The sequence below is a fragment of the Protopterus annectens genome, chromosome 6.part0 (genome assembly GCF_019279795.1).
Source record: "Protopterus annectens isolate FY-2018-M chromosome 6.part0, PAN1.0, whole genome shotgun sequence".
Lineage (NCBI taxonomy): Eukaryota > Metazoa > Chordata > Ceratodontiformes > Protopteridae > Protopterus > Protopterus annectens.
The window spans coordinates 1,183,508,416-1,183,531,662 of NC_056737.1; the positions used below are offsets into that span (position 1 = coordinate 1,183,508,416).

Consider the following 23,247-nt stretch of genomic DNA (forward strand, 5'->3'; position numbering starts at 1 on the left):
TACATAGTCTGAGAATTCAGTCATTTCTCTCTCCATTTAATCTAGAGAGGTATGTCTCAAGTCTTCACCCCAACATGAACTATGACCATTTTGTAGCTGTACTTGTTGTTGACTGACTTGAATGCATGCATGATCTGATGGATCCTGGCATCAGACAGGCGACGGACCATGACCTTCTTCTTGTCCAGCCTGGTGAGGGGGACATAGGTTCATAGGTTCATAGGTTAATACTAGGCTAACTGCCCTTGCAAGCCATTTTAAGCCTAGCCAATTATCCCTTGTGAGACCCAAACCCTGCACCTTGTGTTTGTAAGGCAAACACCTTAACCATTAGGCCATCCTCCCAACCCCCTTAGGCCATCCTCCCAACCCCCATCTGTGTGTCTCACTATGGAATTGCTTATGACCAGGACATTTGGTTTAGAGGTGTTTTACCTTAGGTGCTTATTTGTTTAGGATTATGTGTGGTAGTTTCTATTTGTGTAACAGTGTGTGCACTTTATTTATGTTTGGGAGGTCTCTGAACTTTTGGTAGACTTCTAGTGAGTACCTCCACATATGTGGGTCTATGTGTCATGTCTTTAGTTTGTGTGAGCAGTGAAAAGTGTGTACTGAAAACCTGTCTGGTATCCAAACCTGTTTATCCAGTTTGTTAGATGAGAGAAGTGATTCAAATTTTATAGTGTACTTACATCTTTCACATAGGGTAGTTGTTTGCTGTAGGAGTAAAGCGTTGTCAGTACAGGATGCAATTCCTGCATTGCCTCAGTATTCCATTCAATCAGAATGACCAGAGAAACAACGGGAAACTGTCTGTCCATTATAGTAGGTTTTTACTGTATGAGCTATTAGGGAAAGGAGTAAGCTAGATTGACCAGTTTTTGTACTAGGATGTCAAGGGTTATTTAATTGAAGGTTGTGGATGATAGATGTGGCAACACTATTCAGTGCACGGTTAAGTTGCCTTTAGTGCAACAGAAAAGCTTGTGAGGGTTCCACTGACAGCTGTCTAGAGAAAAACTGTGCTTCAAGGCATTTGCATCTATACAGGGCACCTCTAACTACCTTTGGGTGATGCACAGTGATGAGCAAACACGAGGCTTAAATACATTCAAAATGTATTCATTTATTTTATTTTACATTTGTTGACCGAGAAAGTCCAGCTAGGACAGAACCTATTTTCAGCGGAGGCCTGGGGAGAAATTCTCCAGATGCATGTCTTTGGAATGTGGGAGGAAACTGGAGCGCCCAGAGGAAACCCACACAAATGCAGGCAGGACATGCAGACTCCACACAGAAAGCACCCAGCTGAGAATCAAACCGGAGAAACTCTTGCTGTGAGGCAGCAATGTTAACTGCTGCACCACTCTGCTTAAACAGTTCTAAGCTAATCGACCAATAGGAAAGTACACAATGAGCCTTCCTCCAGCAATCCCCAGCTCAGATAAGGCTGGATCCACACTTTTTTTCCACAAGGATGCAAGGGAGCCTTTCATAATGAATAATGGCTGCTTTAGTGCTCGAGTGCAACAAAAACAGGTGACTACGCTATCTAGGCTGAAAATATAGTTGAAAGAGTGGAGAAACTATGCAGTCACAACCGTAAAAAAACAGAACAAATGCAGTGACCAGATACAATGCAATATAAAAAGTGCAATAGAGACACAAAATATACTTATTTTCTTGATGCAGAAATTGCACGTGTTTCCACAACCTAAACAGACCAGAGTACCTTCAAGTGCATTAGATGGAAAATCCACTAACATCTTGATGTAAAAACAAGTGCTTGCTAGAGTGTAAGAATACACTACTTTATCCAATAGCTAGCTAGAAAATAAATTTAGATCAAATAAATCAGTAGAACATACGAGAGTTAAAATGCACTTTTTCAATACAAGCACAAGGAAAGGCAAATAAACACTTCTATATTATCAACAGCAGTGTAGAAAGGGAGGAGCTTATTAAGCTCAATTTAGAGTAAAGGTAGAATCACCAGGTTTAAAAGGCAAATAAAAAAAAGGACAGTGGGTCAGAAACACTAGCAGGAAATCACCAGTAGTGATTTAGTTTATGGAGGCTTGAAATGTTTTCATCAAAAGACAAAGGGCCAGAAATTCACCATCCTCAAGAAACAATTAACCAACGAAAAAACATGTGAAATGTGCAGCCTTGATAATTTAAGCATTTGTTTCTCACATAGAACAAAACACCAGGCCAAGCAGATTTCTTAAAACAGAAAACAAAATGGAGTAGGTAAAAGAGAAAGCAACACACAGAAAAAATGTAGGGTTTTCTTTTCTCAGCCAACAAGAAATCACCAGCAGTACTTTAATTTATGCAGGCTTGAATTATTTTCAGGAAAAGAAATGTTTGCACAAATTTCTTTATACTCCAGCAAAGTTACAAAAGATGTATCCTCTGGCAGATACAACATTCTAGAGTTGCTTCAGAATAAGTTATGAGACACTGGGGCAAACTATTTGGTCACATGAGAGGTTTAACACATAATAGGAGATGCAGGGGTTACTATAAAAATGTTGGGAAAGACAGTGACAGTTTCTATGTCCTTCTCAAGAAATCTCATCCCTCTATTAATTTCCTCCAAAATGCTCATAAACTAGTCCTTACTCTCCTTTTTGTTGCTGTTCTACCTCACCTATCACATTCATATCAAACCCCTTCATCTCCCCTACTTCCAAACAATATAACCAAAAACTACATCCTTCACCATTTCTCCATATCACCCTCCCTCTTTCTCCCCTCCTACAAAATCAGAGCATCACCCCACATCAAAACTCTCCCAAACCCAAAGCACAAATGCCTCATCTTTCACCTAAAGTTCCAAACTTTACTCTGTCCCTCAGTTTCTCTACTCCTCTCTGGCGACATGCACCCCAGCCCTGGACCTACCTCAAAGCTCTTCAACTCAACCTCGACTTCACTTCCATCATTCTACAGCCCTACATCACCTAACAGACAACATACTATTTTTTCTCTCACTATTCATAGTATAATGAACAAAGTGAGCGAAGTCCATGCATGGATGGCCCACAACTCCCCAGACATAATAACTCTAACAGAAACCTGGCTGAAACCATACATCCCTGACCCTCTATTTCTCCCTCCTGGTTACAACATCCTTCATCTGGACCATGCCAGAAAAAGGTGGAGGTGTTTCCTATCCCCCCCAACTCCACCCAGCTGAACTACTATCAGTAAACTGTAAGATTAACAACTGCAAGACTATCACTAGAGTAGCAATTAATACACCCCCCCCTGACAATAACATCCCTCTCTTAGAACAAACCCTAGCCTGGCTCTCCTGCAACATTACAAATGAAACTGCTCTGCTAGCTGACATTAATATCAATTGGCCATCACTGTCCTCTAAATCAGTCAATTCCTCTGTCAATCTATATGGCTTATCTCTACACCTGCATACCTCAATAAGACATCAAACTCTGCTTCTGTCATCAATTGGATTTTAGTCTCCAATCCCAACTACTACTACCATCAAGAAGCGCTAGCAGACTCTATCAGTGACTATATTCCCATTTGTATCAAGATACACCTTCAGAAACCCCAAAAAATCAAAGAAAGTTGGAATCTCTCAAACTTTCTCCCTGAAGTTTTCAATAATTATCTTTCTACCATCAACTGATCTTTCCTAGCTCAACTACCCCTTGATGAAGCTGTACTTAAATTCAATTCCATATTTCTTAACATACTAAACTCTTTTGCCCCTTTGCAAAGTTAAATCTATCAACGCCCCTGGCTATGCCAGGCTACTCAGACTCTCATGCTAAAAAGAGACCAAACTTGGAATCTTTGGACTAAAACCAAATTACCCTCCTGTCTTCAAACCTATAAAGAGCTTTGTAACCTCTCCAAAAAGCAGGTCTACTTGGATAAAAAGAATTTTAAGTTAAAACCTCAATCAGACCCTAAACTTAACCCCAAGAAATTCTGGAGCTCCATTAATCATATCCTACACCCTGGTAACTCCAATATTTCAAACCCCTTCCCTAACAACACTCCCGTAGAAATTGATATGAAGCTCAACTCTTAGTTTATCGATACTATCTGTAATCTAATCCCAAACTGAAACTCCACCAACCCTACCATCCTCCTTTCATCTTTCACATGCTTTGTTTGTTTGGTTTAGGTGCCAGTGGTTGTCAGTATACATGAGGCAATTACTACATTGCCTCAAGATGTCCATGTCAGTCAGGTTGGCTGGAGAAATGGTGGGAAACTGCCCAGCCATTATGCAGGTATATATTATAGTAACTAGTGGGGATTGGCTAGATGGAGCAGGGTTTGTTTGCGTGACTAACAAAGGCAGCTATTCTGTGGAGGGCTAAGGGTGGAAGACTGCATCAATACCTCAGAATGTACAACTGAGTAGCTTGCTAGGTAGCAATGCACAACTGGGTTGAGCACAGAGAGGCACTGGAGCTAAGGAGGGTTCTCTAGAAGTTATCAAGGAAAAATTGTGTTTCTAAGTGTTTGCATCTATACATGGCAGTGCTAAACACCACTGGGCAGTGTGTGACCATGCACAAATGTGGAGCTTAAACACAAGCAAAGTTAAACAGTTTTAACACAAATTAATCAAAAGGAAAGCACAAAACTGAGCCTTTTTCCAGCAATCCGAAACTCAGACGGGTCCTGGACTGCACACTTCAGCCACAAGGGTGCATGAGGGCCTTCTTAATGTAGCATGGCTGGTTTTAATGCTCAAGTAATACCGAATAGCCTAGATTCAGCAAATCTGGATCTAGTCTGTTGTTGTCTTTCGGCTTTTACTGGTTAGGGGTCGCCACAGCGGAACTCTGGTCCACTAATGATTGGCAGTAGATTTTCACGAACGTCGAGGTGCCAGCTCGATGTTCAACCTTCATTGAAGACACACCCATTTACGCATGTCTTTTGAATGCCACCCAACCATGGGGAGGACATGTAGACTGCACACAGAAGGCACTCCCCGCACTCCAGCCGAGAATGGAATGGGAGAACCTTTTGCTGTGAGGCAACAACGCTACCGCTGCACCACCGCAGATGTCCATGAAATACAGAAGTACTAGAAATTCAAAGTGCAGAAAAAAACAGTCACAGCAGTAAAAACAGCAAAATCAAGCAGCAAGTTCAGAAAAGTACAATGCAAGTTTAAAATGTACTTATTTTTGTTGAACACAGTGGATGCCTTGGATTTAGTTCAGATTCACTCCAGATCTCTGGCTAAAAATTTTAAATAGCATAAGAAAAACACTTTGCTTTATGATCAGAAGAAGAAGATTCTAAAGGAGTGGTATTCTCTGTGATACATATCTATCACTCCAACATGCTCTATTTAAGTTGCAAAAGAGATTTAGATCCATTGAACAGGTGTTTATGTCCCCATTTGACTTGTGAATGTGCACAAGACAGAGATCACCCCTCAGTAGCCTGTATGACACTGGGAAGAGAGACAAGTTTTGAGATGGTCTGCATAGTTTTTATGACTTAGGCCCTTGTTTTCTTAATAAGAAAGGATGAACATTCAAGTTGCGTCAAGTCTTTGGTTAAGTACATATTGAAGAGGAGTGTTATACTCAATGATCAGCCTGATGGGTACAGTATACAGTAGACTGATTACATCCCTGGACCACAATGCTATACCATTAATAATAAGCTAGGCAATAAACAGTGGATATGTGGTGATCAAAGGACAGTTCATTGTCTACAGAGGTTCCCAGGTCCCCAACTACTGGAACAGTTTTCAGGAGTGAACTGTCAATGTAATACTTAGAGGGGACTTCTTGTTTGCAGAAGGATACTATTATACATTTTGTAACATTCACTTTTAGTCTAATAGTTTTGGCAGCATCTATTGGTTTGAAAAAAGCCCTTGTGGAGGATCTTTTAACAAGGTATAAGGTTTGATTCTCACCTGTCAAAGGGAAATTGGCTAGGTTTAAAATATTCCACAAGGGCAGACAACCCAGTACTTAATTATGAACCTATGGTCAGCCCTAAACCCTTAATTTATTTTTTATTTATATATGTATTTACATTTGATTAAATTTAGCTTTGATCTCAGAGACATAATGCCAAAGAGGAGTGGTCCAAGCACTGAACCCTGGGGTGCACTGCTAGTGACAAGTCTTTTGGGGGAGGTAGAGCTGCCCTCCCTAATTTTATGTCTTTTGTTGTGAGACAATTTACTATCTAATTAGTTATGAAGGGATTAGTATTTAGCTGGGATAGTCTATTTATGATACCTGAGTATGGGATGGTGTTGAGCACCTTTGAGAGATCTAGATGGTGTCATCCATTGCTTCCATAACCTTCTCGAACAAGCCAATCAACTTAAGTAGTTAGGAGCTACCCTTAACAAATCTGAGCTGGCTTGGAGTGAGAGTTTGAAGTTTATCTATGTCCTTATTCATTGGCTCCATAAGGATCCTTTCCACAGCCACAGAGATGAGGTAGGCCAGACCTATGCATCCGCAATTTCCCGGGTCCATTGACACCTCACCTTGGTACAATAGGATGACAGTTACTGTCCTGCATTCATCAGGCACAAAGATTGCTTAGGGGCTGATGTTGAATAACCTCTGAAGGAGGTTAGACAGGTCATGTTTCAGGATGGCTTGTAAGCAGCTGATATATAATCTGATTCCACAAAAGCAGTGTTCTTTGCCTTGAATATCCCCTTGAGGACTTGTTCATGTGAGATTTGAGGTGGGGTATAGCTGCAGATATAAGATCTGCCAATGTAGGTGGGGAGGGGGTGATGTTACAGCTAAAGCTATCCATTACTAGACTGGCTAAGTCCTCTGGGTCTGAGTATGTAAAGCCATTTACTATTAACTCTGCACAGACCTGGATATGCTCAGGTGTTTTGGCTTTCCTTTGTCTAGGTGATATTTTTTGCCTCATATCTAGCTTTGGTTGGTTTGATCAGGTTTTACAGTTCCCTGTTAAGTTTAGCAAGATGTTTTTGTATTTTACATGTTACATTGATTTCTACTTTCAGTGACCTTTGTTTTCTTTTATTATACAGCTTGTTTATATTTGCATTCCACCACAAAGGTTATTTTTTAATTTGGCATTATATTTACATTGGAAGGGGACCGATGCATCTTTGCAGTTGTCCACGAGTGTAGAATTTAGCTGTAAAGGATCCATATACGAAGTAGGATAATCAGCCAGAATGAGATGTCAGACTTAGCCAGGTCATCTCCCAGTTTCAGTAGATTTCCCTTGGCATAACCTCTGAATACTGAAGTATTGCAGGATGCTTCTCAGTCTTAAGGTGACTGTGACTGATTTGTAGTCCAATCTGACCAGGGAGGGAATAACAATTAGTAGAGTGCATAGCTGCCCCATGTTGGTAAGGGCCAAGTTCAAGATTTTATCACCCCTGGTAAGGTGTTGACTAACTTGGCCAAAGAGTTTGTATTGATGAGATCCAAAAATCTCTGAGCGTACATGTTAGAGGATATATAAATTTCCCAGTTAACAGAGGGGTAGTTGAAGTCCCCTAGGACAATGTTGTTTGGCTTAATGCACAGGGACTTCATACTAGCCAGGTAGGAGTTACAGGTTAAGGAAGACATAAGGAGGGTCCTATATTTAGCCATGATGTGATAAGTGGTCTTGTTAATTGTAAGTTAGACATGGTGGTGTTCCAAATTGTTATTTTCTGGTCTGGAGGTGATGTGTTTTTTCCAAATATGGAGACACTACTGCCTTCAGTGCCTTCATCTAGTGCTACAGTTTCTAAACATGGGGTAGGCAGTGACGCACTGCAATGATGGGATGTTCTCAATGGTCTCGCACCAGGCTTCCCTAATGATGTGTATATCAATGTTTTACAGGGTAAGGAGCGCTTCCAGGATTAGAGATTTTTGTTAAGGCTCCTAGCACTGAGTAGCAATGCTGTTATGTTATCTGGATTCTGATTTGCTGTATTGGAAGCTTTTGATGATTGATGCTGCCTAAAAAACGCATTTTTTATGGATGAAAGAGTATCTCAGATTTAGATGAAACATCTTGGCAATCCCAACAGTGTAGGTGGGATGGGATTCATAAATTCTGAATTACATGCAACAACAGCATATATCTCCTAACAAAAGTAGATCACATAGCTATAGGGACGGATCTGATGAAAGCCCCAGCCCAGAAAACCACAGTGAAAAACTTCTCAAAAGCGAACTTCTCACTTCTCAAAACCAAAGTGGAATCCTTCAAGCCCCAGGGCCAGTGGAAACTACGGCCCAAACTGCAGAATCCTATATAAACGCATTCTACGGACATCTCCAGGAATGCATGGATCATGCTATCCCAAACAAAACCAAGACCCAGTCATCCAAAGGCAGGCATCCAGTCTGGTGGACCCCTGCCATAAATAAACTGTACAACAGAAGGAGGAAGCTACTACATGATAGAGCAAAATCCCTAATAGGGAAGGCATCTCTAATCAGTACTAGCAAAAATTACGATCCCTCATAAAATCCTCCAAGGCCAGCTTTGAGAGAAAAATTGCACAGGACACTAAAGACAATCATAAGGCTTTTTCAGTTATGTTAGGAACCTGGGATGCAACTCCCAGACTTGTTCTGAGTTGATTCTAAATGACAAAAATACACTGAACCCACAGACATCGCCAATATCCTGGCAGACAGGTTCAGTGCAAACTTCTCCACCCCCCCCCCCCCCAAAGAGCAAGTATCTATCCTGGCAGAGGGCTGCCTCCCAAACATCTCTGATGCTCAGGTGAAGGCTGCCCTCTCCAAAGCAAAAAACACTGCTTCCATGGGACCAGATGGTGTCCCAGGTTGCGTCCTACATGAACTCCAAGAGGAACTAATCCCTCAAATAAAACAACTATACAATCTCAGCCTCACTACAGGATATGTGCCCACAGAATGGCGTACAGCAACAGTGGTCCCACTCCACAAAGGTGGAGCCTCTACGGACCCTGGAAACTATCGCCCCATAAGCCTGACTAGCTTAGTCTGCAAGGCTATGGAGAGGATCATCATGGAGCTCATAAACAAAGACATTGGGGACCTACAGACACTAGATCCTACCCAGTTCGGCTTTGTCAAGGGCAGATCCTGCCTTTTGAACCTGGTTGACTTCTTCAAAACAGTCACCAAAGCCATAGATGAAGGGAAGGTAGTCCACACAGCCTATCTGGACCTTGCAAAGGCATTTGACACAATACCCCACTCGGGCATCATAGATAAGCTATCCAGCTTAAATATAAACCCCTATGTCACAAGATGGGTCGCAAACTGGCTCAAAGACAGAACCCACTGAGTGAGAGTTGCTGGAGCCATGTCAGACTCGAAACCAGTCACAAGTGGCGTCCCACAGGGTTCTGTCCTGGGACCACTCTTGTTCGGTATATAGTTTTCCGAGGTACAGGCAAATGTGGGAGGACTATGGCTCACCAAGTTCGCAGATGACTGCAAACTGGATGCCATAATCGACTCTCCAGCTGACACAAACATCCTTCAAAAAGGTCTCACAGAGACAGATAACTGGTGCCAGCACCATGGTTTAAAGCTAAATGCCAAAAAATGTATAGTCATACCCTTTGGCAAAAACAATGTGCCCACAAATTACCACATAGGCAGAAACCCATTAAGTACAGAGAAAGTTATTAGGGACCTGGGGACCCAAGTTGATAGCAATCTCTCCTTTGAAAACCACATTGCCAAAGTGATTAGAAAGACCTTCTACATAGCCCACCTCATCACGAAGGGTTTCACATCTAGATCAAGAGAGGTAATCATGCCCCTTTATTCATCCCTCATCAGGCCCATCATAGAATACAATGCCCCTTTTGGGATGTACCTTACCCAACACCTGCAGCAATTAGAAATACCCCAAAAGTATCTCACCAAGAGGATCAAGGGTCTCAAACAGATGCCATATGCTGCTCGGTTAAAAAACCTCCAGCTCTACTCAGTTGCATACCGCCTACTTTGAGGCGATCTATGCCTGACATACAAAGCTATGTCAAATCCAGAATTAATGGACATGCTCCACCTCAGTAAATCTAAATCCCTTAGAGCCACATGCTCGAGGGACTTGAACCTCAGCACAGAAATAAATAGAACTTGCTGGAGGGACAGGTTCATAACCCAGAGGCTCCCTTCGCTCTGGAATAGAATTCCAGTTCATGTGAGACAGAGCATCTCACTGAATCTCTTCAAGAAGAATCACGATAGGTGGATGGGGGATCGTAGGTTTGTCCCAGGGATTACTCCCGTGTCACTATTAGACAGAGGCACAGTAAACTAAACCTTAAAAAGGGCACAGTATACTCAAATCAAGGGGTGGCATAAGCCATACAGAATCGGGCTAGGCTTATAATTGCCCCAGGGCAGATAGCCTAGTATGAACCTATGAACCTGTAAGAACAAACTTGTGAATTTCAACAGACATTTTCAGGATGATGTGATCTAATATAAGGCCACATAAGGTACAAAATTGCTTGCAAGAAATCTTACCAATAAGGCAAAGTAAATTATGGGGGGGGGGTCTCCTAAACATACAGTACAACAAGCAAGTTAAGATTGGCCGTTACCTGATATTTTGGGAAAAGTTACTTGAAGAGAGAAGTCCCTTAGATGCGAACAATTTATATGGAAATGCCAGGAAAAAGGGGCCTTAAGTTGTATGATAAACAACTGAAGGCTTTGAGAAAATGAAAATTACACAGTGAAAAGTCATGAATATCCAAGATAGAAAGCATGACGTTTGGACGCTTCAGCTGATCAGACTAACGATTAGGGTTTAATAAGTCACGGCTGCAAAATTCTGATAAACAGAAGAGCTGGAGATACAAATAAAATCAGGGTACAATGGGAAGGAAATGTGGCCAAACAAATCACAGCTGAGCAGTGGGTGAAGCTGATCCTTCTGCTAATGTATGAGACAAACTTAAGGAAGCTTAGATTGCTTTGGACGGCAATACCTGTTCAGATATTTTGCACTCCATCATGGCAGGTGAGAATATTTCCAGGTGTCACTTTTAGTATCTAGAGGTGAAACATTGGAGCATTATGTGATTGGGTACATATTTTTTGGGATTGTTGTGAACTTGACAAATTCAGAAAGGAATTACAGGACTTATACACCCAATGCAACGCAGAGTAAATTATCACAGAGTATCATAGCTACTGAGTTGGACTGAACCAGGGTTATTAAATACCCAAGATGAAATTTTCTTTAACTGATCAACGTTAGCAGCAAGAAAGAGATATTTAAATATGAAGGGCAGAGCATCATGGAACTAACAAAGAAAGAAGGGATGGAGAGCAGAGCATCATGGAACTAACAAAGAAAGAAGTGATGGAGACAATGAATGATATAGGAGACTCTGACGAGGCTTCACTGGACAATAGAACAAAGGAAATTATGCTGAGTAAGTGGGCACTTAGGAACCTTTAATAAAAAAATAGGAAGAATATATGTGCAATAGTAGCTGTAAATGGATGTAAGTTTTCAGCATGATAATAACATAAATAAACAAAAAAGCAACAGCTGATCCTTATTTTTGTTTGTGCAGTATGTGTTTCATAAGTTGCTATTGAATTTGGTGCATTTAAAATTGTTTTCTATTAAAAATATATGCTGTATCCAGAAAACTGATTGAATGATTGAAGTAAATTTAGATGAAGTTAGATTCTTTACATCTGTTTCCTTGAATCATTCAGACCTCAGAAAATCTGTTAGGAAGCTATAATCCAACTCAGGGAGCTGTAACTTCAGAATTAGTTATGTTTAGTTGTGACACATCTTTCTCTCTTACGTGGAGGCATCCTGGGGTTTCTTGCACTCAGTTTCTATTTCATGTCCAAAAGATTAATTTCCCAGGATTTAATGACTTTTACTACATCTGATTGTACTTTGATTATCCGAAGTGGACCCTGCAGGCAGGCTCTTGAAGAATCATTATTAATACAGAAGACAGCTCTGTGTGTATGTTGCTGTCCTAGACTGCAGGGTGGAAGGCACAGATTTTCATTACCTTTCTCTGTATTACTTTTATTTTCAGATAGATGATATGGCCAATGAGGCAGCAAAGTACAATGATGAACTTAAACGTGCCAGAAAAGAGATGGCTGATTTGACCCGATTCATTCAAAGGCTCAATGGAGAAATTGATGTCTTAAAGAATCAGGTGGGTTCAAAATAGACTGTAAAGTGAATAAGCAAAGTGTAGTACCCAGTGAGGGGTTACACAGGGAATTACAAGTTCCACATGTACAGAAACACAGAGCCCCTTCATGCAAGAGCACTACTTAAGGGCAAAAGTTGAAATACTCTCTCCTTCTTTACATGCTATTTTTATTCCATATGCAAAAGGAATTTAAACCTTTGGGTAGAAGATTTAGCATTCAATCCAGACATGATGGAGTCAGTGTCAGTATGAACTTACGAATGCAATGCTGGTTGCCGTTAGACCTCTTATAACTGGATGTATTACAGGTAAAGGTACAGGAGTGCTGGCTACAACCGACCTTAGATGTAATGCACAGTGAATAACAGTTAATATCATCCACCTATTTCACTTATTGCTGGGTAGGTCATTCCAGTCAGTCCAAGCATTGTGATTTGTTTGCACTTACAACATGTATTTTAAAAGTTCCAACTAACTTCACGTCTTACTACAACTGCAAGAAAAACAAAAGTTGATTGTGTATTTTTGTTTATTAGACGTATGATTACATCGTTGTACCTCCACACTGATTACGCTTACTGACATTGTTGTTAAACGTTTTCCAGTAACAATCGTCCGTGAAATGTTTCCTTTTTATGTTTTTCTCTCTGTTGCATTTTTGTCTTTAGAGTCAATGAATTTCTGTTTTTGTAATGAATTGACTAAATAAATAAATGAAATCAGTTGTTTAGTCAGAGAATTAAGAGTCAGGCCTTTGTAGAAGGAACTTGTGGGCTTATCCTGCTAACAAATGAATATATAAATAAAATACATAATATTTTGCCGCATATTAGAAGTTTGAAGATCACAATAGCAAGAACGTTAATGTCAGCTTTTAGCTTCTGTATTTATTGAGTTAATGTTTATTAATCTGGAAACAGACTGTTCCATTAAGACTCATTTTACCTCCATTTAAGCTTGCAAGTATGTTCATACAGTATGAGTGGTTAAAGTGCCCATAAACAGCTTCATGACATATTTCACAGAGATACAATGAGGAATTCACTACTGCTTTATAATAGCTAAATAGATTATTTATCATAAAACATATAAATTGTAGGAATCAACATTTGTGCTTTTATCTGCAGTACAGGCATAGTATCGACACACGGCCAAGCTGTGATCACATTGTTTCTGTAGGTATAAAGAAATTTTCGGCTTCTGTGTTGCAAAAGAATTGCATTTTAGTTATAAAAAATACCTTCAGTGTGGACCACCAGCTGCAGTAATATTATTGTGAAAAGGAAGCAAATATAGAAACTGACCAAACCACATTCTTCCATTAGGAAGATTTTACCATTTCCATGAAGATTTATCTATACACAAATCATTCCTACTGAGGGCAGTTCGGTTATGGTATGAAAAGGTATTATTATGTGGGCTGATATTCTTAGTTTCCCTGCAAATTGACATTAGGCAGTAACAGCTATGAAATGATAATGTTATAAACTGATAAAAGATTCATTAACCCCTACACTAAGTGCACACTAAGTGTATACCATTCTGAGTGAATAGACAACACAACCATAACTCACACCTTCTTCCTTCTAAGTTTAGTTTTCCTACCGATTTTCTTGAAACCTTAAATATCGAGGGGGATACATAAAGGTTACAAAAAAATGGTAGACTACATGTACACTTAGTATAATCTATCTGGGTGACTAGACAGCACAAAAAAATTCAAGCAAAGCAAAACTTTATTGTCATTCAGACTGTACAAACACAAAGTGCACAGCTAGATTTCATTACGTTCCTTTTAGCTCGTTGATACACAGACCATTACATCAAAATCACAAGCAGCTAAATCACATAAACACAGATAACACAGAGTCCCAGCCAACTGAAAATCCATCTGCACATCAGCAAGACCCAGTCCAGTTCCACCGATCCAACAAAACAGACATTCAAAAGTTCGGATCCGCACACATCCAAGCAGACAGTCGAGTCCGCACCATGTGCTCTCGTCCAGGTCAATGACCACAGTCTACACGATCACAGTCTTAATCGACCATCCACTCTGACACTGACCTCGTCTCTGCCAGCAATGGTCCAGTTCCACCTTCACAAACCACTCGGATCTGGTACAACACCCTCCAACACCATCCACTCCTTCCTACGCATCTCTCCACATATAGGCCTGAACAGTCATGACCAGGCCAACCACTCCAGCCATTCTCACCACTCCAACCATTCCAAGCTATCTGAGTAAATCCCAGCAGTCCACCATCCACCCGATCCACTGATCGATGTTCTTGAATACAGATTGTGTACATTTAGTGTAGGTATTCATGAATCTGGCCCTTTAAGTCTCTATTTTGCAGAAGGGAAAAAGAAGGACTAATGTCCTGAAATTGAGCCAAGCTGCTTAACTTGTGCCAGATGTATACAGTAGTTATTTGTAACAAAAACTATAGCAAGTAGATGAAGCTAGATTACATACACAGTAGGTGAAATGTCACAGCTGGAAGCTGGGTTACATACACAGCAGGTGAAATGTCACAGCTGGAAGCTGGGTTACATACACAGCAGGTGAAATGCCACAGCTGGAAGATGGATTACATACACAACAGGTGAAATGTTACAGCTAGAAACTGGGTTATATATACAATGGGTGAAACATCACAGCTTCCAGCTGGATTACGTACGCAGTAGGTGAAATGTCACAGCTGGAAGCTGGGTTACATACACAGCAGGTGAAATGCCACAGCTGGAAGCTGGGTTACATACACAGCAGGTGAAATGCCACAGCTGGAAGATGGATTACATACACAACAGGTGAAATGTTACAGCTAGAAACTGGGTTATATATACAATGGGTGAAACATCACAGCTTCCAGCTGGATTACGTATGCAGTAGGTGAAATGTCACAACTGGAAGCTGGGTTGCATACACAATAGGTGAAATGTCATAACTGGAAGCTGGGTTACATGTACAGTAGGTGAAACATCACAGCGAGAAGCTGGGCTACATACAACAGGTGAAATGTCACAGCTGGAAGCTGGGTTATATATACAATAGTTAAGAGGCCAGAGCTGGAAGCTGGGTTACGTACACAGTAGGTGAGACGTCAGAGCTGGAAGCTGGGTTACATATACATTAGATGGAATGTCAGGCATGGACTTTAGAATTAGAAGGCCTGAAGAATATGATTTTCTGACTTTTACAGATTCATAATGCCAACTTTAGCTGCCATCTGTCATTGTCCCTAGATATTTAATGATGAAATCATTATTTTACCATCACCATTTATGTCTTATTTTCAAGTTTTATAATGGTAGATTTAGTGACATTAAAAGCAAGCTCATTGCAAGTGCACTAGGTGTGTATTTTTGGTACACCACCTTAGATAACTTCATTGAGATAATTATGTTACCCCATTTGCAGATATCAAGCATATTTGGTTATCCATAGCTTATTTCTATTGTTTGTATCTGAATCTAATAGTCCACATGGGCACAGTCCTGCATAGAATATACTTTATGCTTCTAGCAGGCCTTTACTAACCTGATCCTAGATAAAATGAATAGTGACTGGTCTGTAGTTTCTGTGCATTTTGATGAATCATGTGACAGTACTTAACTTCTTCTTCTTCTAGCGAGCCAACCTGGAGAACGCCATTGGGCAGGCAGAGGAGCAGGGAGAACAGGCCCTGCAGAATGCCAGGGATCAGGTGCAGGAATTGGAGGAAGCCCTGAAGAAGATGAAACAGGATATGGCTCTTCAGCTGCGGAAGTACCAGGAACTGATGGACCTCAAGATGGCACTGGACATCGAGATTCAAACATACCGCAAGATGCTTGAGGGAGAGGAGATGAGGTGAGTTGCTTATAGTCTTCTTAAGTCAAGTACTGATAGTTTGAAACTTAACCACAAAAAGTGGACACCCATGAAAAGTGGACACTGGCATAATAGCATACTGTAAAGAGGATAATCTGGATGTGAATTCTAAACACTGGACTTGAAGTAAGGGCTCCACAGATGGAGTGTCCTCAAAGTATGATTGGCATTTCTGGGCCACTGCCTGCTCATGCCTGGAAAGACTAAGGCGTGCGAGAGAGAGATACAGAGAGAAGAAAAAGTCTAACAATGAAGTCCACGTATCCACGTATGAAGTGCGTAGTTAAACCTGACCTCACAAGCTATGACCTAGACCACGATGACAAAATATAAACTCACATTGCAAGAAATAGATAGCTAAGCTCAATAATTTTGTTATTGCCCTAATAATTCCTACAAATGATAGATTAAAGACACTGCTTTTACACATGGCAGAGGAACAAGTGCATGTAACATACATAGGTTCATAGGTAGGTACTAGGCTATTGGCCCTAGGGCCTATACAAGCCTAGCCAAAAATGTACCCTGGCTTTCGCCACCCAAGAAAATTGAAACAGTAGGACCAGATGACGGGTTTCATGATATAATACACACACTGAATAGTCATTGCGAACTCAAGAAGAATGTAGAATATGAAAAAAACAAATTCAGGAACACAACGTAAAAGTGAGATGAGTCCACACAAATGTTTTAAAGCATACTTTAATTTTATAGGTATTGAAAGGGAGATTTGTTATGGTGGAAGGAGTGACATGTCATTTACTTAACATCAATATGATTTCATATTTAACAATGACCCATCTGCAGCAAAATCCAGCTTCAATGAAAGCTGCTGATGTCATTGCTGAAGTAATGAATGTGTATGTTTATTACATTTGTCATAAATATGTAGAAAATGAGTGGGAGACAGCTGTTTGTGTGAAATATTACAGCTGGGTCCAAAGATACAGAGAGTTAATGTAGAATAACAGGTGTGTTGTTCCTATAAGAAGCATTTCCAAGATCTGTGTATGCATATAAATACCGAGCACTTGTTAGCTTCAGTGCCATTTTGCAGGTGCAGCCAGAATGTTAACATCCATGTGCATGATAACTAGTTTGTTTATAAGTTAGTTACTTAACCAGAATGTTAACATCCATGTGCATGATAACTAGTTTGTTTATAAGTTAGTTACTTAACCAGAATGTTAACATCCATGTGCATGATAACTAGTTTGTTTATAAGTTAGTTACTTAACCAGAATGTTAACATCCATGTGCATGATAACTAGTTTGTTTATAAGTTAGTTACTTAACCAGAATGTTAACATCCATGTGCATGATAATTAGTTTGTTTATAAGTTAGTTACTTAACCAGAATGTTAACATCCACGTGCATGATAACTAGTTTGTTTATAAGTTAGTTACTTAACCAGAATGTTAACATCCATGTGCATGATAACTAGTTTGTTTATAAGTTAGTTACTTAACCAGAATGTTAACATCCATGTGCATGATAACTAGTTTGTTTATAAGTTAGTTACTTAACCAGAATGTTAACATCCATGTGCATGATAACTAGTTTATTTATAAGTTAGTTACTTAACCAGAATGTTAACATCCATGTGCATGATAACTAGTTTGTTTATAAATTAGTTACTTAACCAGAATGTTAACATCCATGTGCATGATAACTAGTTTGTTTATAAGTTAGTTACTTAACCAGAATGTTAACATCCATGTGCATGATAACTAGTTTGTTTATAAGTTAGTTACTTAACCAGAATGTTAACATCCATGTGCATGATAACTAGTTTGTTTATAAGTTAGTTACTTAACCAGAATGTTAACATCCACGTGCATGATAACTAGTTTGTTTATAAGTTAAAGTTACTTAATCTCATTTGTGATGTGTTTGTGTACAATAATGCTGCTTGAACAAGAACCCACAATGTTTGCTTGTTTCATCCTGACCAGGCAAGCGACAGTTGAGTTTTCTGTCTAACTAAATGTTTCACCTTTACAGCGTATTTAGCCTTTTCTGAGGTCATGTAAGCATGTAGTTAGTATATTTAAGTGACAATATTAGGGGGTAACACTATTTAGTTTATTTACATAGTTCAAGGACACTTTTTCCAATTTTCATGTTGTTTTATATTGTTTTTTGAAATGAGTGCCTGTTCATGTTTTGCTATAATGTGAATTTGTAAAAGAGTAAAGAGGAAAATGCTGAGTTAGAAATGTCGCTAGACAAGCTGGGATATAAAGAAAATCAGGGTAAATGATATAGTGGCAAATCAGGTGCATATCCTTGTAAAAGATGTCAGGCACGCAGGTATATTAAGACTGATAATGTGTTTGAGCATCCTGTTACTAAAAGGATATACAAGTGTTCACACTATGTATGCTATTCTACTAAAAACGTGATTTGTATAGCAACCTGTTCAGAATGCACTTCTTTTTATGTTGGTAAAACCAATAGAATGTTAAAGGAACGTATTTTACAGCATATATGTGATATACGGAGAAATGTGCAAAGAGGTGCAGTAGCTCAACACAGTAATGAATTTCCACAGCATGATTTTAAATTTATGGTTTTGGATTTTTATACTTCTGCTCTTAGAGGTGGTGATATAAAGAATGCCACAGAAGTTAAAGACACTCACTGGATAGCTGGTTTGAGAGCTGATGTTCCACCAGGCTTTGGTTAAAGGTTTTCATTAATGTAATTGGTTTTTCAAGTGTATTTATATGCAGACTGATTTTATATTTTTGTATTGAGCTGATGAATGAGGCATCTTCGAAAGCACTTATCTGTTTATTGTCTATTAAATATATGTGCTTTGCCGTGGTTGTCCCATTGTTGTTTCTCAAGTATATTTCAGTGAATATCTCACTTGGGTAGAACTCAAAATCAGGTAGAACGAAGTTAATGTAGCTGAATCTGTGTTATGTTCACTTTGCTTACTGTACAGCTAAAGGTATCAGCAATTTCAGAAGGAGAGGTTGTTTCCCACTTACGATGAGGGCTGGGATGTTCAACTGAGACTTACGCTGCTTGAGTTTGAAAGCCAGGAATCTGCCAGGGTTACATCCTTGCACTCAAGTTTGTAGTGCTGCCCTCCTTAAATATAATTCGGTTTTAGCTCATAAAATTTGGGCTAAATCTATTTTGAGTAACTTGAACAGCCACAACAAATTGTGGTTCTTAAATCGGCATTTCTTACCCTCATTTCAGAACAACCCTCTTGCCATCAGAGCCTCAATCTTATTATCCAAACTTCACAAGTATCTGGCTTTGGTAGAAATGCAGATGGTCCTTAAGTATAACTTAAATAACTCCCGCTAAGGAAAAATGGGCACACTTTCTACCATAACGTACCGACCGTGGAAGGAAGAAAATGTGAGTTTTGTACTATGAGAAGTGCCTAGTCATCTGTCAAAACTCAAGAAAGAGTCAAAACTTGTGTTATGCTAGAAGAAAAGTTCCTAGAGGCCAGCCAATAGTCTAGCCTACTGGAAGAAAGGCCACTTGGGGAAATATGGAATTGTTCCAACCACTTCTGAGTCCAAAGCTACATTAAAATCACCACTAAAATTACTGGGGTATTAACATCAGTATTTTAATTACCGGTGTATTAACGTCACTATTTTAATTACTGGGGTATTAATATCACCATTTTAATTACTGGGGTATTAATATCACCATTTTAATTACTGGGGTATTAACATCACCGTTTTAATTACCGGTGTATTAATATCACCATTTTAATTACTGGGGTATTAATATCACCATTTTAATTACTGGGGTATTAACATCACCATTTTAATTACTGGGGTATTAACATCACTATTTCAATTACTGGGGTATTAACATCACTATTTTAATTACTGGGATATTAATATCACCATTTTAATTACTGGGGTATTAACATCACCATTTTAATTACTGGGGTATTAATATCACCATTTTAATTACTATTACTGGGGTATTAACATCACCATTTTAATTACTGGGGTATTAACATCACCATTTTAATTACTGGTGTATTAACATCACTATTTTAATTACTGGGGTATTAATATCACTATTTTAATTACCGGGGTATTAACATCACCATTTTAATTACTGGGGTATTAACATCACTATTTTAATTACTGGGGTATTAATATCACCATTTTAATTACCGGTGTATTAATATCACCATTTTAATTACCGGGGTATTAACATCACTATTTTAATTACTGGGGTATTAACATCACCATTTTAATTACTGGGGTATTAACATCACCATTTTCTTCCAAAACTTTGAAGATACCTAAGAAGGAAGTAGGGAGGCTGTATTTGGGCCATCTATGTTACATAATAATGTAATTGGAAGGCACGGTTTCAGGATTAGCCAATGTCCTGTAGTGCCTTTGCTGACCTCTATGACTCTGTCATTAAAATGCTTTCTCAAATAAATGGCCACTCCACACTGTAAGGAGCTTCCTAAATTATGATAAAACCATATATGAAGGCAGCATCAAACATCTAACATGGCATTTAGCTGTCTTTAGTTCTTCATGAATGAAATGTCTTCTTTAAAATAATGTACATAATTATTAAAACCTGTCTTTTAACAAGCTGAATTTAAACCTCTAATATTAATTGTGATTATTTGTAGTGATATAACTACCAGCTATGAGTAAAAAGTACAACTTATTTATGTAACTACCATAATAAACATAAAATAGCAAGGGGAAAAACTAATCGTAACTATTAATCTACTATGCCTCTTTCCTGTAGCAGGTAGTGTTACAAGTCAATAACCTACAGTCTTATGATCTACAGCAAATGTTACAAAAGCAGCCACCACTGTAATTTGTCATCAGAGCTTAGCCTGGGTACAATATAATAATTAAAAGAAACAACAACACCTTCATGTTTTCGCACAATGATGTTTGGACTTGAGCTGTTTAGAAACAGACCTCCTATCTTGTGATAAATGAAGAAGAGTTGTTTTAGGTGGTTATGCATTCCTTTGGACCTTTTTTGCTTGGGCTTATTTATTGGAGTATGAACTTTGCCTCATCAGCACTGGATTTTATTGATACCAACATATCCCCTTCCTGAGAAACCAGAGCATTGAACCAGTATGTCAATAGTTACCTCAAACAGTTGCTGACCTGTTGTCTTCCTCAGCAGTTGGTCCAGATTGTCTCTTTCATTCATGCACCTATTAGCCGCCTGGGATGGGATGCAAGATGAGGACGATGCAATGACATTTGAAGAAACTGCTGCAAGTTTCCCAGTCTGGGTCATGAACTTTTTCCTTTTTCCTGTGTTGGATAATAATAAATTGAGTTCTTCAGGTTAATGCACCTCCACTCTGACAAAATAGGAGGTAAAGGACCTTGTAGTTTATCTCCTCCTCGCTACTTTATACAAAATACTGCTAGGTAGCAGAAAAAGGAAGGGATATTTTTTATAACACAGAGATGTAATATATGAGAATGCTCTCCTGTGCTGCATTATGGCACAGTGGTGCAACGGTAGCATTGTTGCCTCACAGCAAGAGGTTCTCTGGTTTAATTCCTGGCTGGGGTTGCTTATGTGTGGAGTCTGCATGTCCTCCCTGTGTTTGTGTGGGTTTCCTCCCATATTACAAAGACAGCATCTGGAGCATTTCTACCTGGGCCTCTGCTGAAAATTGTCTTTGTTCCAAGTTGGACTTTCCCAGTTAACAAATGTTAAATAAATAAATTATTGATAGGGAGAAGTCTTGGTATAATTGCAACTTTCATCCCTACGACAGAAAGTTTCCCCCCTCTTTGGCTGCCTGTCATACACTCTTCTTTTCTTGAAAATTTCAAAATTCCATTATAATCTGCCTGGGTAGTTGACATGGGCCCCATAACAGTTTCAATGGTCTGTATGAATATCCCAAGATAATGGATTAACTGTTAGTCAGGCCCACTAGATACAAATTGTTGCTTCTAGATCACTTGTCCAGATTTTCCATTTTACCAGACAAGTTAGCAAAGAAAACTTGATGCTTCGGCACAGTGATCTGTGTGCATCGTACATTCGAAGTATTGGCAGAAACTTCTGATTGCAAAACTCCATCTTTCACAGTCAGCTGCCGTATCTCGTTGTTTTTGAAAACAAGCTTTTGAAGCTCTGTAGTGGAACTAGTACCTCTGACACAAGCAAAGCCAGTGGATCTAACTTGTGTTCTATGGCTGCAGAGAGGGCCTTATGCTGCCAATTGTCCCACTCCAGCATTGCACAGAGATTATATCCCAGCTCCATTTAAACAAGGAAACTGTTTATGCAAAACCAGCAGCTCATGTTTGTATCCCAAAAAGGATCAAGTAAGACCAGAAGTACTCAGGCCAGGAGCCTACCAATTAAGCAGTCACCATGGCAAGAGCCTCCTCTGACGTCACCTCACCTATCACGTGGGTGACTGTTTATGGCAGCTAAGGGCAAAGCCCTGACAATGACTAATTATACACCTATGCTTTAGGTGGTATCAGACATACACTAGGAAACACTAGGACTGAAGAAGAACTCATATTATTTGTTCATCAAATGGAGGAGAGCAAATTTACCAAAAATAGGTGTCAGCTTAAAGAACTATGTATGCACAAGGTTGGACCAGTTCTTCCTCATGTCCACAAAGCAATCCACTACAGAGGTATGTCTTGGAGAGTGTTAGCAATGCATTAAGGATTGCATGTACTAAACGTATTCACTGGAAACAACAGGTGACCAATGTGCTGTACACCTGATTACTGCTGTCACATCAGCCAGCCTGCTCTTCAAACTTTTAATAATTGTTACTTTGCATTGCTAAACAGACAAAGTTGTCATAGGACGAGGTTATGGAAAGAGTTTAAAAAAATAACGGATTTGCTGATGCCAGAAGAAGGATTGAAGGAACATTTTTTTTTTTCTGTAGACAACAGATTGCTAAAAACACGAAGATCATGTTAGGTTACTCAGTTCTGGTCCTTATCAGGTACAAGACCTCCAAGGAAAAGTAATCACTGTTATGAGGAATTGCTCATTTTTAAAATGCTGGTATAACAGTGGGGTGGTCTTGAAGAAAATGATGGTGACTAACTCAGGTTTTGACTCAATGGCAGTAAATGTAGATGTTGCTGATGGTTTGCCTATCAGACAACTTCCAATGATCAGAATGTCTGAGAGAGCTAC

At 39.4% G+C, this 23,247-nt stretch overlaps 1 protein-coding gene across 1 annotated transcript in view; it reads left to right on the forward strand.

Moving 5' to 3' along the window:
- Positions 1–23,247, forward strand: part of LOC122804749 (keratin, type II cytoskeletal 8-like) — a gene marked incomplete in the record, with an annotated part of 529,113 nt that overhangs the window by 414,037 nt on the left and 91,829 nt on the right. Inside the window, 2 exon segments of the mRNA XM_044074815.1 lie at positions 12,062–12,187; positions 15,823–16,043. Coding sequence (XP_043930750.1) covers positions 12,062–12,187; positions 15,823–16,043 — 347 coding nt within the window.